The sequence below is a fragment of the Falco punctatus genome, assembly GCF_963210335.1.
Source record: "Falco punctatus genome assembly, chromosome: 8".
Lineage (NCBI taxonomy): Eukaryota > Metazoa > Chordata > Aves > Falconiformes > Falconidae > Falco > Falco punctatus.
Genome location: NC_137588.1, coordinates 53,706,865 through 53,723,382, shown reverse-complemented (window position 1 = coordinate 53,723,382; position 16,518 = coordinate 53,706,865). Strand labels below are relative to the sequence as shown.

The 16,518-nt window shown below is 52.7% G+C and overlaps 1 protein-coding gene and 1 long non-coding RNA gene across 4 annotated transcripts in view; both read right to left on the bottom strand.

Moving 5' to 3' along the window:
- SH3PXD2B (SH3 and PX domains 2B) overlaps positions 1–16,518 on the bottom strand; it is an 84,805-nt gene that overhangs the window by 61,411 nt on the left and 6,876 nt on the right. For all 3 annotated transcript variants that reach the window (XM_080398199.1, XM_080398200.1, XM_080398201.1), the window contains exon 2: positions 3,453–3,533. In XM_080398199.1, coding sequence (XP_080254325.1) covers positions 3,453–3,533 — 81 coding nt within the window. The remainder of the gene's footprint in view (positions 1–3,452; positions 3,534–16,518) is intronic.
- Positions 12,578–16,518, bottom strand: LOC308068142. The gene is made up of 2 exons (XR_013929872.1): positions 14,195–16,518; positions 12,578–13,059 (listed from the first exon to the last, which is right to left on the bottom strand). It is a non-coding gene; the product is annotated as an uncharacterized lncRNA (long non-coding RNA).

The window sequence follows — 16,518 nt, the reverse complement described above, 5'->3', positions numbered from 1 at the left end:
AGAGCGGGGTAGGGCTTCAAAAGGCTGCTACAGAGATGAGCTGTAACGTGGGACTTTTGCAGAAGAGAGCCAGCCTCGGGTACCAATGACAGCCAAAGGGAAGAGCTCTGGAAGCTCACAGTTTTCAGAGAAAACCTTGAACACTGGCCAGCTGATAACAGCACAGCCTGCAGCAGTACTGCGACCAGCGAGGTGGCTTTCCACATTGCCCGTTCCAGTACAGGGAACGCGGCTGCCTGACATCTCTGCATCCAGGTGGAGGCAGAGACCAGCACTGGGCAAACTCTAGGCTTCACCCCTGTTTCAGCTGAGGTTGTGGTTTGTGTTGAGTGTCATTTCTGCCTGGCCAGGGAGGGAAGGACACTTTGCCCTCCAGCTGCAGTGGGAGCAGGCTAGCTGGCGAGGCTGTCAGTAATAAGCGTGCATGTGTTTTACTTGGCCTTACTCCTAAAATAATTGTTTGGCCACAATAGAAGGTGACAAGTGATTCAGCTGTGGCGCCACAGGGAATATCAGGGGAAAATCCCCAACCACTCACACAACTGTGCCTGGGCTGCTCTGAGCTGCAGCATCACATCAGCCTGGGAGCCAGCCCCCACCAGCCCTCACTCCTGCCCTGAGAATTTCTTCCCCTCTCTCCTACTTGGATCAAATGGTTTCCTTGTCCTCCTTCCTGGGCTTAACAAGAGGGTTAGTGGCAGCCAAAGAGGGTGAACCAACCTTCACCCAAAGGTAGCCAGAGCTGCTATGGAAAAAACAAAACCCTGCTCAGCTTCTGGCAGGAGCATGGAAAGTACAGCCAGAATCACTGGGAACACAGATATTAAATTAACAAATATCTCTACCCAAACATGCATGTACTGTGATTGCTCAAGGCCATAAGTACAAACAACTGGATGGATTTTCACTGGATAACATGAAAGACAGATTCTTGACACAGGGATCACCTGCAACTCAAGTTTCCAATTCTTCCTCCAATGCATCAAAAAGGTCATCAGAACTGGACCGAGGAAAAATATCTTTTCCCCTCTTACTATGCTTTCAGAAGCAGCCGAACCACTTTAGCCAATCAGTTATTTTGGGGGGGGGTTGTTTTCTGCTTTGTTTTTTTGTTGTTTTTTTTGTTTTGTTTTGTTTGGTTTTAATAACCAGAAGCATGAATAATTTCCAGCATGGAAAATTTCTGCCTAAAGAGCTAAAATTGGCATAGAATCATCCAACAGTCATATAATAAAGGCCTCCAGCAACAGCAAGAGTCACTGCTACCAAGCCTACCTAGAGCATTTTTTTCCACTGTGCTAAGAGGATCTGTTTCACTCCTCGCCTTTCAATCCAATTTCCACTGTACTGCACCGCAAGTTTAAAATAAGGACACCAGGAAGCATGTGTGATAAGGGGGAAGGAAGGGAAAAACCACAATTTCATTCATTCTTTCAACACAGCCAAAAAGGAGTGGTTACTTTTTTTTTTTTTTTTTTTTTTTTTTTAGAAAAAGCTGCAGGGAAAAATGAGGGGGGAGACATTTGCTTTAAACTTGCCCATCTGCACCATGATGGTCAATCAAGCGCCGATTTCTGCTGCAGCAATTCAAACACATCTGCACAGCCCTGCATGCACTTAGGCCAAGGCACCATCAAGCACTTCTGCTTCTAAAGGTGCTCCAGGGTGTTCTGCAGAGCCAGTTTGAGTCTCTGGCTCCAAACAGCCTCCAGTGACAACCCTTTCCATCTAGAAGCATGCACAGCTTCAGCCAAGATGGAAGGAGAGGAAGAGAAGACAGACAGCTGCTATCTCCCTACCTGTCCTTCCCCATGAGGAGCAAGGCAGCCCAGGGAAACAGCACAGCTGGAGGCACCGCTTTATGCCATATAAACCCCAAAAGACTGTGCCCCCTTGCAGCAAAGGCAGCATGAGCTTGGCCACCACCTTGGAGCACCAGCGAAGACGAGATGCTGCGGAGAAGGAAGCGCTGAGCTGGGTTTCCTTCCAGCCCTGGCTGCTGCCCAACAGCTGTTCCCTGTTTATTTACTTTTAATATTTCCTTGGTTACACAAGCAGCTGCACACAGCTTAACCCCTGCCTGCACCAGCCGCCCGTGCCACCCTTGCCCAGCACGATGCTGCGGGACAGCAGCAAGGGACAGGGTAAGGACACCCAGGGTCTTGCCAATGGTCGGCCAGGGCTTACTCAGCGTGGCCACGGCTCTGCACGAGGGGACTTATCAGGCAGGGGGCAGGACACCAGCAAGGTGAGCAGCCGTCTCGCACCATCCCAGGCTTCGCAGGCTGACCTGAAGCCAGATGACCAGCTGAACCTGGGAAAGCCATCTGGGTTCCCATGGGCTTGCTTCCCCGGGCAGGCCCCGATGCACTGTAATTTTAGCAGTGTATTTGTCTCTGGATACAGTGATTTCAGAAAAGGCATCCTCATTCCTGAGCAACCACAGCACCCTTTCATGTAAGGCGTATAGCCATGCTCAAAACTTCACGTGAGCAGGTCGGTGGAGGCAGAAGGCGCCCATCTCCTCTCCCAGTCCCATGCACAGGCCAGGAGGGACATGCCAATGACTCTTCTGGCAGCTGCTGCTGGTCCATAGATCACTTAATGCATTTTCTTTTCTCATCTGCACAGAGCCTGTTCCAGCAGCTCGGTTTGTGTTTTGGCTCACAAAGCTCAGCCAGACCCCTTGGCTCATCTCCACTCAGGAGGGGGTGGAAAACACCCTTTGCCTGCTTGCGCAGAACACCAGCTTCGGTTTTCTGCAACCCAGCCTGTCCCAATTGCCTTTCCAGCCTCCTCCCTCTCTCCCAGCTCCATTTTCTTCCTGACTCCCCCCTGCACCAGGAGGTAATGGCTAAAGCAGCTGCTGTCAGCTGCCCTCTGGGCTGGCAGTACACCACCCTGGGCAGCGGGCATCCCCCCAGCGCTGGCTCCCCAAAACACCAGCAGTGGGACACGGACCCAGGGAAATCAGCGCTTTCCAGTCACAGCCCCGTTTTGCTGTGATAGCAGCTGGGAAAGGCATGGTATTAGCTCTGCAGGAATGGAGGTCAGGCCAAACCTGAACAAAATTTCCCCCCCCAAAGCAAACAAAACACCCCAACAAACACCCTAGCACAGATTTCTGCTGCAGCAATTCGAACACATCTACACAGCCCTGCATGCACTTAGGCCAAGGAGTGACAGCAGAACTTCGACACCAGGACATGCAGAAGACCCAGGCTGTCCCCACAGATGCACAAGAGGCACTGGAGTGGAGTCCAGCTTTTGGGGTTGCTTTGTTCTTGCTTTCTCATGGATGTCCAAAATTGCATTTAAGTTTCCTCAAATCAAAACATTTTCTGTTAGATTACAAAAGGCATGCTTAGTGTAAGGCAGAAACCACATTTCTCAAAGGACCACAGCTTTCGACCCTCCAAAATCCAAACCCCAAGAACTAGTGAAATGCTTACCTGCAGGTCAAAGAACTTGCTGTACCGTCGGTATATGACTTCTGTGGACCCATTGGACCAGGTGACTTTGATAATGTACACCTGCAGGGAACAGAGGAAGAAATCAGAGAGGAGTGACCCAACAACCTGCACTAGAACCCAAGCTCTGCTAAAGCAGCCCACGCAGCCCCCACGGCTGGCCGTCAACCAGGGAAGTTCATGGGAACACTTAAAAGTCATTTCAGCAATACTAGAATATATGTAAGCTTAAACTATTAAGCTCCACTGCTGCAGCTTAATTGTCTACTAAATGCTTATTGCTAGTTGTGAATTAAGACAGCTCCCTATCCCTAAATTGGTGCGTACATCGAATGTGAAAGGGCACTTCTATATAAAAACACAGTTAAAGTCTCTTGAGACAGGCACGTTACCAGTTAATAACTATGCCTTGGCCATCCCATCTATGGTTGCAGCATAAAGTTTGATGTCCAGATCCCAAACGTGCAGCCCCCAGCGTGCTGCGCCGCATGCCACCACCAGCCTGGGTCCCAGGGCTGGGGCTTGCAAGAACTCAAATCCACAAGGTTCGAAAATCCATCTGTTTTGCCATAAGTAGCTCCGAGGATTTGTTTATTTGAACTTGCTGGGGTGCAATTCACCCTCCTGTTCCTTAAAATACTACACAATCAATCCTAGTAATTGCAGGTTATTCACAGACCATAGGACCAGGCTTTTACTGGTGATTAATGCAAAAAGAAAAGAAAAAAAACAAAAACAAACAACAAACCAGCCCAGTTTTTTTATTCTTCCATGAAAGGCAACAAGCAAATAACAGGATTGGGCAATTACTTATCTAATGTCCTCGCTCCTTTTTCACAGAAACCAAAGATCACCCTTGACAAGATGCCAGCCTAACACTCAAGTGATGCAAATCTCAGCCTTCACTAATTGATAACAGATTGACTAAGCAGAATGAGGGCAGGCTCATTTTTTATTCTAACTCTCAGGTCCTGCTTATTTCCACCAGAAATTCAAGTATCTATTCACTGAAGCAGGAACAAAACATTCAGAAGCTCAAGTAAATGGACGTGCTAGAACTTCAGCTAACATCATGAAGCGTGAAGGCTCTCAGGATGCTGATGTTTTGGTATTTAGAACAGAATCCCTTAAGAGTTTCACAAGGTTTCCCACAGAGATGCACATTTTTCCAGATGCTGGAATGTGACCAACATCCCAGCCCAATACCGAAACTCAAACACCAGGAGATTCAAATAGATAGCACAGCACTAAATCATCTGAGCTCATCAAACCTACTCAAAAGCTGTACTAAAAAATCTAATCAAAAACTCACTCTGCTGCCCAGAGGGCTGATGCAGCATGACCAGCCAAGGTGAGGAGACTCCTGAGGAACAACAAACTCTTCCCAGTGGAATCACTTCCAAAATAAGACGGAAAAAGAGGCAACAAGTTCTTATTGCTAAAATAAAGCACTTCAGTACTTTCAACCCAGCAATGAAATGACCACGTTTCTTCAACCAGATGATCAGCCCAAACACAGCTGCGACTGCTTTGCTGACTCGCCGTGAGCCAGCTGGGTGTCACAGGCACCACTACCATCTCCAGACAAAATCCAAATTGCTCAGCATCACCTCACAGGCCTTTATTCACCTAACCACAATCCTCTCCATTCACAAATTTTTATATTTTTTTTTTTGAGCGGAAAGCTAATATGCTTTCTGCATATTAGCACCAGAAAGGAGGAGGGCTCCCGCAGGAGCATCTGTAGCAGCTGGGCAGACCTGGATGGACCATGATTTTCTGCAAGGGAGACCCCAACACGGTGCTTGCTTAGCACCGAATGTGGCTTGTCAAGTACTCTGCATTGGGTCAGGTGCCGTTCCCATTCCAGAACATGCTTCTAGAGCTCAACAGGTCAGGGACAACTTGGCTGACCACAGTTTGCAAGGAAAATTGTTAAAGTTGCATGACGTGGCCTCTGAAGGGTCTGACAGCATCCATGCGGTCGTCATCACGTCATCAGCAAACTAAGCGTTAACTTGACACTAAGTAAGCATCCAAGCTGCCTTTACCCTCACCCCAGGACTTGCCGGCAGGCCAGCATGAGCTCATTCTGGATGGAAGCTCAGCCGATATCCCAGCTTTCTTACCAGTCTATAGCACTTTACAGGGTTATATCACTGCTGGCTGCCTGCCTGGAGAAAGCCTTCCACTGGGGCAGGAGGAAGAGCCAACTTTTCTTCATTGTTCATTCCTATCCTGCCTTTATTTGGAGTCAACAGCTTATTAGACTGGGATTTTAATCAGGATGTGGATTCGTTCAAGCCAAAATGAATTCAAAGCTCTTAAGGGCAATAAAGCCATGAGGTTTGAGGGCACAACATGCGTTATTATACCCTTTGCAACTGGGGGAAGGAGCATTTCCCCCAACCAATGAGCTCACTCCTAATTTTGCTGAAATGTGGATCTCCCGGGAGTCTGGGTAACAGTTTCTTGCTCATCCCGTTTGGACAGCAGAAAAGTCTCTGGGGGTGTCTCCTCACCTACTTGTGGAAAGCAGAAAAGATGGGGAAGCCCATAGGAATGGAAGCTCCTCAGTACCTATAAAAACACTGTCTCAGCAAAGCTGGCTTCCTCTTTCCTTGTGAACATCCCTTGTCCTTCGCTCCGATGGCCCCATCCCACCACAGTATTCTCTTGGCCAAAACCATCACTGATCTTGATCTCTGCCAATACCTAATCCAGCCCCCGCCATCCTGGGGATCAAAAAAGACATCAGAAAACACAACTCAGGTGCTCTCCTCAACTAACAACAAAAGTGCGGATTTTGAAAGGTACAAACAGTGCAGTCAGCCACCCAGTGGTGGTGTCACAGGGACTGGAGACGATGCGCCACCAAGCTGCCACAGGCACCCACCCACTCCTTTCTCAGGTGCTTTTGGAAGACACTTTCAATGACCAAGACAGTTTTGAAGACACTGCACTTGATCTGAAGTTTCCCCTTCCAGTCCGGCACTGCACCATGTCCTGCCAGGAGCAGACACCACAGAGCAGCAGCCCAAACAAACCCAGTTTTGCCCCAGTAAGGAGCCACGCCATCAGCTGGTCCCACATCCCTTGGTCCTGCAGAGGCTGCTCTGAGGACAGGCTTCTTCCCAGCCCGGCTGTGTGGGTGACGACATGTGGAAACAGTTACTTCATGGGTCTTCTCCAGCTCCAGTTTCTACAGTCCTTCAAACAAGTAACACAGAAACCACCAGCAGGCCTTTTCCATGGAAAGAGTGAGGCAGCATCCCGGGGCCACAGCTGGTGCTGCCCTGGGGACGTGCACCCACGGGCAGCACCGCTGGGCACAGGGGCTCTGCCACCGCTGCGCTTGGATCCCACCCCGCTGCTTGCTTGAGGGGTGGGGAGAGCCCAGCAGACCACAGGGAACGGCAGGCGGCCCCAGACGCAGAAGGGGGGCTCTGCAACCCCATCACGTGCGCTGGGCGCCTGGCCAAAACCAACAGGCAGAGCTATCTAAATATCTACAGTCCTCCTCGGGCCAGTGGCAGGGTCTGCACCACGGGGAGGAACGAGCTGACTCGGTGAAACCCGGGAACCAGTGGCTCCCATCCATCCCTCCCTCCCTCGCGGGAGGACGCCTTCCCTGCCCCAGCGCCAGCCCCAAGAGCCTTCATCTCTCACCCTGCTCCAGCCGACGCTGCCGCACAGGCACCACGTCCAGCCCCACAGCTAGGTATGATGCCTGAAGGCAATAGGCCAAGGTGAGCTGTGGAAGAAGCAGAAATCACTGGGGCTGAACCCTTCTCAGCTTCAGCCCAGGGGAGCAAAGCTGAAATTCAAGCCCACGCTTCTGAGATCCCCGAGATGCAGCTCACGGCGTTGGTCCTACTAGATCAAGGCAAGAGGAGAGGTACTGAGCTTTCAGGGTCACTCAAATACACCCAAAATCCTGCTTTCAGGATTGACAGGCCCACACACACACACTCAGCTCCCCATCACCCCTCTCCCCATCACCATCTCCCCTGCCCTCATGCCGCGAAACCACAGTCCCATGCTGTGGCAAGCCCATGTTATGGAGCAGGAGAAGTTCCCGGCAGGACAACCTTGTCAGAGCCTCAGCAAAGACCAAAGCAATGAAACAAGACCTGTCCTCTACCCCCGGGGGGACACAGAGGCCACAGGGACAGTTTTGGAGGTGCAGGTGGATCTAACCCAATGCTGGAGGAGGAGCACTTCACACCAATGCCAAACACCCTCTGTGCTCCTGTCCCCTGCAGGGCAGGAGCGGGCAGATCCCTCACGGAAAATGGAAGCCGGCAGATGCAAAAGCCTGAACTCTGACAGGCGCCGCCGGGACTGGGCTCCCCAAACTCCCTACGTTACAGGTCATCAGTCACATACCAACTACTTAAAAAATTACCAGTTGAGAAATTTACCATCAGGACCACCACTGCCCAAGTTTCTCCTTGGTCACATTAGAAGCCAAGTGCTCTAAATGGAAATATAAAGACGGAAAACAGGCCCCAGGCGATCTTGCAGCCCACCCAGCCGGGCATCACAAGCTCAGTGCCCATGGCATCCCTCTGCCATGACCCCGTGCCTGCCACAGCTCTCCTCTCCCCAGCATCTCTGGAGAGGCAGCTCAGAGGGAGAACGGGCCAGTGGGAAGTAGGACTGAAAACCTCAGTAAGGGAACCATCAAAAACTGACAGGTTGCTAAAAGAAATGCAAATGGCACATGGCCAACCCTAACAGAGCTGTCAATGAGAGCTGCCAGTCAGCTCACATGGCAGTAAGGGCTCTGCAGCCCCAGGGGAAACAGGCTGGCAACCCACAGCCGGCAAATGCAGGAGGGAGATCCAGGACATCCCTCCTGGGCAGGATGGCACCCCAGGCTCCAGCATCAGGCATCACCAGAGGAGCAGGAAGGCTGAAGGAGCCAGCTCAGACACACATCCAGAGCAGTTAGAGTCACAGGGACTAGACTGAAAGAACAGAGGGAACGAGAAGCCAGTGCAAATTATCTCTATCTGAAAGGGCAGCCAGAGATTTCTTTTTTTTTTTTTTTCTTCCTCTTGAAGAAATGAAGTAACAAGCATAAGCTCTGGGAGCTGTCAGACCCCAGAAGTGTTTTTCCAGGGACTGATAAAGAGCCTCAGTGCTGCAGACAGCAATGGCTCCCAGCAACTTGCAATGCTCAAAGGGACCAAGGGCTCTGGAGTCCTTCACAAGCCCCCAGTCTTGCACCTATCCCAAAAGCACATTGTCCCATACAACAACGTGGCCAGAGAGAGGACATGATTCAAGCAGCTGACTTGAGGCAATGGAATTAAGAACAGATACAAGAAAAAAAAAAAAAAAGAAGGAAAAAAAAAAAAACCAACCAAAAAAACAAACCGAAGCAAAACACAGAAACAGTTTTCCGTTCTTGAAACACGAGGCTGTGACCTCCTAGAAGAAGCACTGTTGGACTCCTTGCATAAACACAGTATGGACAGGCACAAAACACAACCTGGGAAGCAGCCTGGTGCTCCAATTTGAGTAGGAAAAAGGCAGACTGAAGTTGCAGGAAAACCTAGCATTAGTTTCGGCCCCTCTTCTCCCACAGGAGTTTTTCCAAGTTTTCCAAGACTTTCAAGGCATCCTGGCTGGGGGGTGGGCACACATAAAACCCACAAGTAAGGCTTTGGGGAGAGGGGAGCTGCTGGCTGGTCTGCAAGCTCTCTGCCTGGCACCCAGCAGGAGGCTGAATGAGGCAGCAAGTCCACCCTGAGCTCAGCACCATCCAGCTGTGCCAGCTCGAGCCCAGGAGCAGCAGACCCACACAGACACAGCCCTGCGAGCCAACAACCCAGCAGCAGCCCTCCCTGGCACGACACAGCCCTCCCTGGCACAGCACAGCCCTCCCTGGGTGGCTCTGCAGCAGTCCCTGAGCTTCCCCAGCCCTGAAGCATCCCCACGCCCAGAGCTCCCGCACGCCGACAGCCTCCCGTTCCCACACCGGCCACACATGAACAGAGCAGAAAGCAATGCCACCGTCACTTGGAAAGACACCTCCATGGGGCTGCAGGGACACGCATCCCTGCCCACCCGCCGCCGCCGAGCATCAGTGTAAGTCCCCTGCCACTCAGCAGAGCTCCTACAGCAAAGCCAGACATAACAGCCTCCAGCAGAGGCAGGGCTGTCTGCAGAGCTGTTTCCAATGGGTTTGAGCCTGTGTGGTCTTGGGTCCAGGGAGACCATGTACAATAAACCTCTCTGTGGAAAACTCCGCATATTTAAAGCATCTTTCATCAGCAAAGGGGGAAAGCATCAGTCTCTCTATTCCACCCGCACTCCCACACACACCCCAAAACACAGGGAAGCGACACGACCGCCTCGCACCCTGGCCTCCGCCACTGCCACGAGAAAGGAACACCAAGAAATTCAAAGGGGCAAAGGACTCGAAGCAGCTGACAGATCGAGCCAAACCAGAGCGGGTTTAATATAGAAAAGGGAGTGGGAAATTGTAAGAGGAAAAGAAAAAAAAAGAAAAAAAAAAAAAAAATAAAAAGGAGGGAGGTGGCTGGAAACAAAGAAAGTTCTTGGCGGCAAGCTGCTGTGCTTGGCCCCTCTCCATCAGCCTTCGCCACCGCAGGCGTGCGGGGCTGGGGAGGGGAGTGCAGGGGCTCTTGTGCTGCGGGACACCAAAGCTTGGAGGGGGAGAGGGACAGCCGGCCCCCAGCTCCATCCCCAGACACCTTGTCACTCCCTTGCTCCTGCTCTGTGGATAGGGAAAGCTGGGAGAAGAGTCATGCTGGTTCAGATGGCACTGGGAAAGGCATGGAGAAGCGATCCCAGCAGTAACTGCAGCACGTAAGGGATGCTGCTGTGGTCCCTCTGGTCTAGCAAAGGAACAGGGCAGAAGCAACAAGTCAGAGCTGCAGGGAGGAGCTGGGTAATAGGGATGCAGGCAGCACGAGGACAGGCATATCCTCATCACCACGGCAAATAACCCAACCTGCCCACACACCCGGGACTGTGAAGCAGCCACCTCCCCTCACTCTGATTCATCCCTTTGACTGCACCCTCCTAAAACCCCAGCGAGTGACAGCTCTTCCCGCTCTCCTGTTGTACAGCTCGGCAGGGCACAGCACCGCCTGAGCAGGCAGCCAAAGCTGCTGGGATGAAAAGTGCACACACACGGGGCTGGGCCAAGCATGGGGACCCCCAGGACAACCCACCAAGCCCCGTTCAGACACACAACAGACACACCCTCTTGTTCACTCTGTCACAATGAAGGTCAAACATATGGATTCACTTGTTTCCTATTTCCCACTGCTATGTGAAACAGCCGGAAGATAGAGATACCCTCCAAAGCAAAGCTGCGCGGGATCAAGGTCACCAGATCTCCAAGCAGGCAGAGGCGATGGGTGGCCCCAGTGCTGAAGTTCACCGCTGAATTGAGTATGAGCACCAGCTTTCCACACAGAGCTGCGTCCACCTCCGTGGCCACGTGCTAGGCAGGATTTAGCCCTTCCACTGAACTGCGACATTCAGAGTTTTCAACAGGTTTAAGTAACATGACTAGGGAAGAAAAACAAAAGAGAGTTTGCATCTGAGTGTTGGTTTTCACCCACAAAGCTAACAGTGCGCCCTTAAGCCCTAGCTCTCTCGAGAGGTGAGGGGGAAGGAAGGGCTGGCTGCTCTGTAACGCTGTGCAGCAGAGCAGGGACAGGCGCACAACGGGTCCAAATTTGTACTGGCTACAGTCTCCAAATGCCCTGCCTGTGGCCTGCCTCGAGCAGGAGAGCATCAGCCAGCTGACAGGAAACGGGATGAGATACAGCAGAACCACAGGATACAGCAGCAAAACACCACTAAGGATGCCAAGAGAGCCCTCAGATCTCCCAAGGCCACTGACACTCAGAAACTCCTTGCCGCAGCAGACTCCAGCTTCCTGGGTTCAGCTTTGCTTCATACATCCTGGTTTTGCTTCTTCTCTCTTTCATTCCTAGTCTAAACGGCCACTGCATAGATTTCACAGTATTCATTTTAACCTCCTGCTTCCTCAGCCTAAATGCACTCGGGTCCTTCGGTTCCCCACAGGACATTCCCACCATACCAAGAGCACAGTCACCCTCCCCAGAGAGCCTGGCACAGGGGGACTCATCCCCTAATGCCCTTTTTAAGCCAAGCAACCGGTATGATTCACCATGGCAGAAATAACACAGCTGTACAAGGTGATACTGTGCCAGGTCCCCACGGAGCTCTGCTCCAGCTGGGCAAGTCAGGACCAGGGGACCATGACACACAGGTCCACGGGACACATGTTCTTCAGAAGACATCTTCCGATCTGCGTGTATAAGGCACGGAGGAACCACTGAATCTGTAGATTAACATCTCTCATCCTCTCGCCAGTCAACCACTCTTCCCTGAATGCTCCATAATCAATTCCAGATAAGCAACGGGGTTGGGCTGGACAACAAATGAAACCATGAACAGCCTCACCACTACAAAGAACAGGAGCAGAGGAGACACCTACCATCACATCACCAATTCCACATCAAAAGTAGAACACATTAATTTTTTGAATATGGTTTTCATCAAAGTTGTTTTAAAATACCTACAGATGCTATCAACTAGGCATCAGATTCCAACACACAGCGTTAATTACTTTCGCAAGGCAGCTGCAACAAATGAGGTGGTTCAATATGCATGGGTATCCATCCTGTTTCAAGTCTGCAATCCTCTTAACTGAGCTTGCAAAAATAAATGTATGCTGCACACTTTGTTTAATTTTCCCTTTTTCAAAGCGATACGTGTGTGCATGGAGGCTGGGAAAGGAAGTCCCGCGGGAGCACAGTCCAGGTTTCCCTATAAACTAACACAACCAAACAGCATGCTGCTCCCTCTTTCCTGCCAGACCTATGTATCTGTGATTGGGGTTTGTGCTCTACTGCAACCATTTTAAAACTATATGAACTACGGAAATGCTCTTGGTGGACAGGGTGTAGAAATGAAGGCATGATTCAATTACATTGTTATTAACATATAGAACAACAGACACAAATTGCAGTTGTATTAAAACAAAAGGTCCTGAAGCTTGCCTAAGGGCAAAAAACCAACCAAAATCTGGATTTAGCAGGGAAAAGATTTATTTTAGAGCTTCTACTAGAGAATAACAAACACAGAACTATAAAAAGACCCCGCGTGAAATCCTTTAAAGGACAACGTAGTCTGTTTCAACTATGGCTTTGTTTTGGATCTTTACTGAATAAACATTCATTTATCAGAATATGAGACTTGGCCAGACCGTAGAAATGACAGTCTGCCACTCCGTCGCCCAGAATGATTATTTTTAAACTTTGCTTTTGGACTTTGCCTTTTCAGATTTGTAGTATGGCCCCAGAGCCCTCGCTGGCAGCGCCCCTGAGGGGCATGAGCTGTAACCACTTAACACAGGATCATATGGGAAATGTCACTACAGGGTGACCCCCCAGCCACTGCCTGAAGGACCAGAGTTGGGAGTCCCCTTCTTCACTTGGACGATGGGCTGCTGAGATCCCGAGCTTGGTTGTTCTCTCGACAGGATCAGAGCAGTCTGTCCTGCAACAAACACCTGCAAAATGATAATTTCTCACAGCCCCTTCCAGGTACTGCCCGTGAAAAAAGCTTAAAGTCACAAGGTGCTCAAGTGCAGCTGAAGCATCTGGGGTGAGCAGTCCAGGAGAGGTGCCCATGCAATACAGCAATCCAGTTCCACAGCCGGCAGAGCTAATTCAAGGCTCCCATCACTCAGAGGCACAAGCTCAGCTATCCTTCCCCCCTTGGCCCTTCCATATGTGTGAACGGAGTTGGTTTGACAAGAACAGGAGCAGACTTGTCAGCCTCACACCCTGCCAACGCCGTGGCAGCAAGAAGAGCCGTCCAGGAGCACACGGCTGACTGCAGGGAGAAAGGCATGCAAGGGGAGAGCACAGCCTGCTAATAGCAATCCAGCCCGGCCCCTGCCAGCAGAGCTCACCGCAGTACCTACCCAAGGCTCTAACACCTCAAGGAGGAGAAACACAGTCAAGAGGCCATTCCCATTTTCCCTGTCCCCCAAATGGGTTTAAACATGCCTGGGCTCCCTTTGAACAACCGCCCAGCTCCTCCCGCCCTCTGGCCAGGTACTGCGCTGTCACCAGCGTAAGGAGGATGCACAGGAGATGGATAGGTCAAGTGCAATGCTGTCCCAGAACACCCTTCCAGGGGAGCATGGCCACCAGACACGCTGTGAGAAGCGGCGCAGTGCACTGACACTCTCGCACTGGGATACCGGGATTTGACCCAGTGCCATTCATGGGCACACACGCATTCGAGGGCATGGGGCTGCGTTGGGGTCCCCAGCTAAACCCCGACACTCAGCTCCACAAATGTTTGAGCAGGCCTGTGGCTACCCAAACCCTACCTGGCACCTTGCTGGGTCCTTGTCCAGCACAAGCCCCGCAGTTTGGGGGAATACTGTGCCTCCTGCTTCAAATCAGAGCTGCAAAAAATCACCCATTTTTGTGCAGGCAGCACAACTCTTTTTGCATCAATTACCAAGGTGATGGGCAAACCACACCAGCCTCAACAGAGCTGGCCTTTCCCACGGCCGCTCTCCACCACTGGCAACAATAAGGACTTCAAACCAGTGTTTTAATCTCACTTTTCTGGGAAACTGGAATGCACAACTTTCTTCTGTGGCCTCACTACAGCCAACACAACTGCACCTTTGTCCGGCAGAGAAAAGCTCCACGATGCAGAGAGGCGGCCGAGCCCGAGCAGCACAGGTCATTCTCCAGTCAGGCCAGTGCAGAGGCAACGGCAGGAAAAGCCGGCATGCTCCTCCAGCCTCCCCAGGGACAGCAAACGCCTGCCTCAGGGGATGGAGGAGAGCACATTTATGCTCAGTAACGAGAAAACAGAGAGCAAAGGTTTAACACAGACACTTTGTGGTTGATCCGATCTGCAGCATGCCAGCAGATACCATCTAAAGTAAGGTGACTCAGCCATGATTTGCTGCCCCTCCTCTCCCTGTCTTTGCAAGAGGAGCAAGGGGGGGGGGGGGAAGAAAAAAAAAAAAGACAAGGTTTTCATTCTATATAATTAACTGGTTTTGTGAATCTGCCTAGTTCCTATCGATTCCCTTGAACAAGGCGAGCACTCCCATTCACTCCAGCGCTGCCCGGGGAGGCTTCTGCCTGCCCCTCCCTGGGCTCAGCCCCGCTGCGGCCACGCTGGCTCACGCTGCTGGGGCTCGGTCCAAGACCAGTACAGGGGAAGGTTAGAGACAGAGGACTCGAGAGCAGCTGGCTGAGGAGGGAGCGGGTGGCCAAGCTGCACAGCTGGCCATCAGGAGCTGCCTGCAGCCACCTTCTCCCACTGCCCCAGGAGCTTCTGCTGCAGGCCCCCCACCCCTGCTGCCCCCCCATACATCTCTCATTGTAGAGAAACCTCCGTCGCAGCCTTCCAGCCTCACAGGGACTATCTATGCCATGCTCAGCTTCACCCGCCTCACTCCTGCGGGCAGAGGGTGAACAGGGCCAGTGCCCAAAACAAAGCGTCCACCATGGGGTGCATGTCCCAGCCGTGGGGACAGAGGTCCCAAGGGGTGTGCAGAGCCCCCAGTAAGGGAGCGAGAAGGCCTGAAAGAAGAGCGGAGGAGCAGCTGCAGACAACCCGGTCCAAGCCCCGTTACAGGACCTGACGGTGGTGCAACAGATCCGCCAAGACAAACAGCAGCGTACACAGCTCAGCAAACCTCCTCACGTACATGCTCCTCCAGATCAGATGCATAACCCAGCTACAATGAGTAAGCCTGGGATGGACACGGCAGGAAGGGGGGCACATCTGGAGCTGGGGCCAGGCTCAGCCAGGGCTGATAAAGCCGCAGGCAAGGCAGGAGAGGAAGAAGGGGTGATAAGGGGTGGGGCGGCAGCAGCCACACCACATCCCTGGATGAAAGCAGAGGGCAACAGCCCCCTTTACCCTCTCCTACAGCCTGCCTAGGGCTGGTCTGCCCTCTGCTTTCCTCCAACTGTTGCTCGCTGCCACAAACCAGCCGGGGTGACCTGGAGAAGCCCCTGATCCCCTCAAGAGCTCAGGGAACCTGGCTTTGCCAACACGACACGCTCCAGCCAGAGCGAACACCACATCCTCATAACGCATCCGCGCCTTGAACAGTGTGTCACTGGGTCACCCCATCCAAAGTGAACGGGGCGGGGAGAACATTTTGGTCTTTGTTTTACAGTTGTTGCCAGGATTCACCCACAAGGTCTCCACGGATGCCTGGAAGCACACCAAAGTTTAAATAATAAAATAAAATTTTAAAAAATAAAATAAAAAAAAAAAGAAAAAACTCAACCCTTTAAAAAAAAAACTAAGACAAACCCACAACGTTTTGGATGATGTCCTGGAGCAGGCAGGAAAGTGCTCCCTGGGCAGCCACGCCGAAGGGGCGCGGGGACACGGGGGGGCACACCTCGCGGGGCCAGAGGCAGTCCCGGGGGCAGAAGGAAGGTGCTGGGGGTCCCTTGCCCCGGGACTCCACAGCCAACAGGTCTCAGAGCCCCTCTGCCAGCCGCTGCTCCCTCGCCACCGCAGGGGCACCTCCCGGGGTGCCCCGGAGCCGCCGCCGCCGCCTCCCCCGGGGTGCGGGCTGCGCTCGGAGCCCCCCGGCAAGGTCCCGCCCGCCTATTCCCGGGCACCTCCCGGCGCTTCCCCGGCAGGTCCCGCACAGGGTCCCCACCGGCGCTGCCCCCCAGCGCGGCCACGTCCCGCCCGCCCCCCCGGGTGGCAGGGACCTGGAGGAAGAGGCAGCGCGTCCCCTCGCTGGCGGGGGGGGCCACCGGGTGACCCCCACGGGGGTGGGAGCGGCACAGCCGGCAGCGCTGCCCTCTTCCTCCTCCTCCTCCTCCTCCCTGCCGCCCCGCGGCCAGGGCTCCGCTGCCCGCCGCCGGGACAGCCGTGGGGCCGCCCAGCGCCGGCCCTTTGTTTGCCCAGGGCCGGGCGCGGCGGAGCGGGGCGCCCCGAGCCGAGCCGAGCCGAGCCGCGC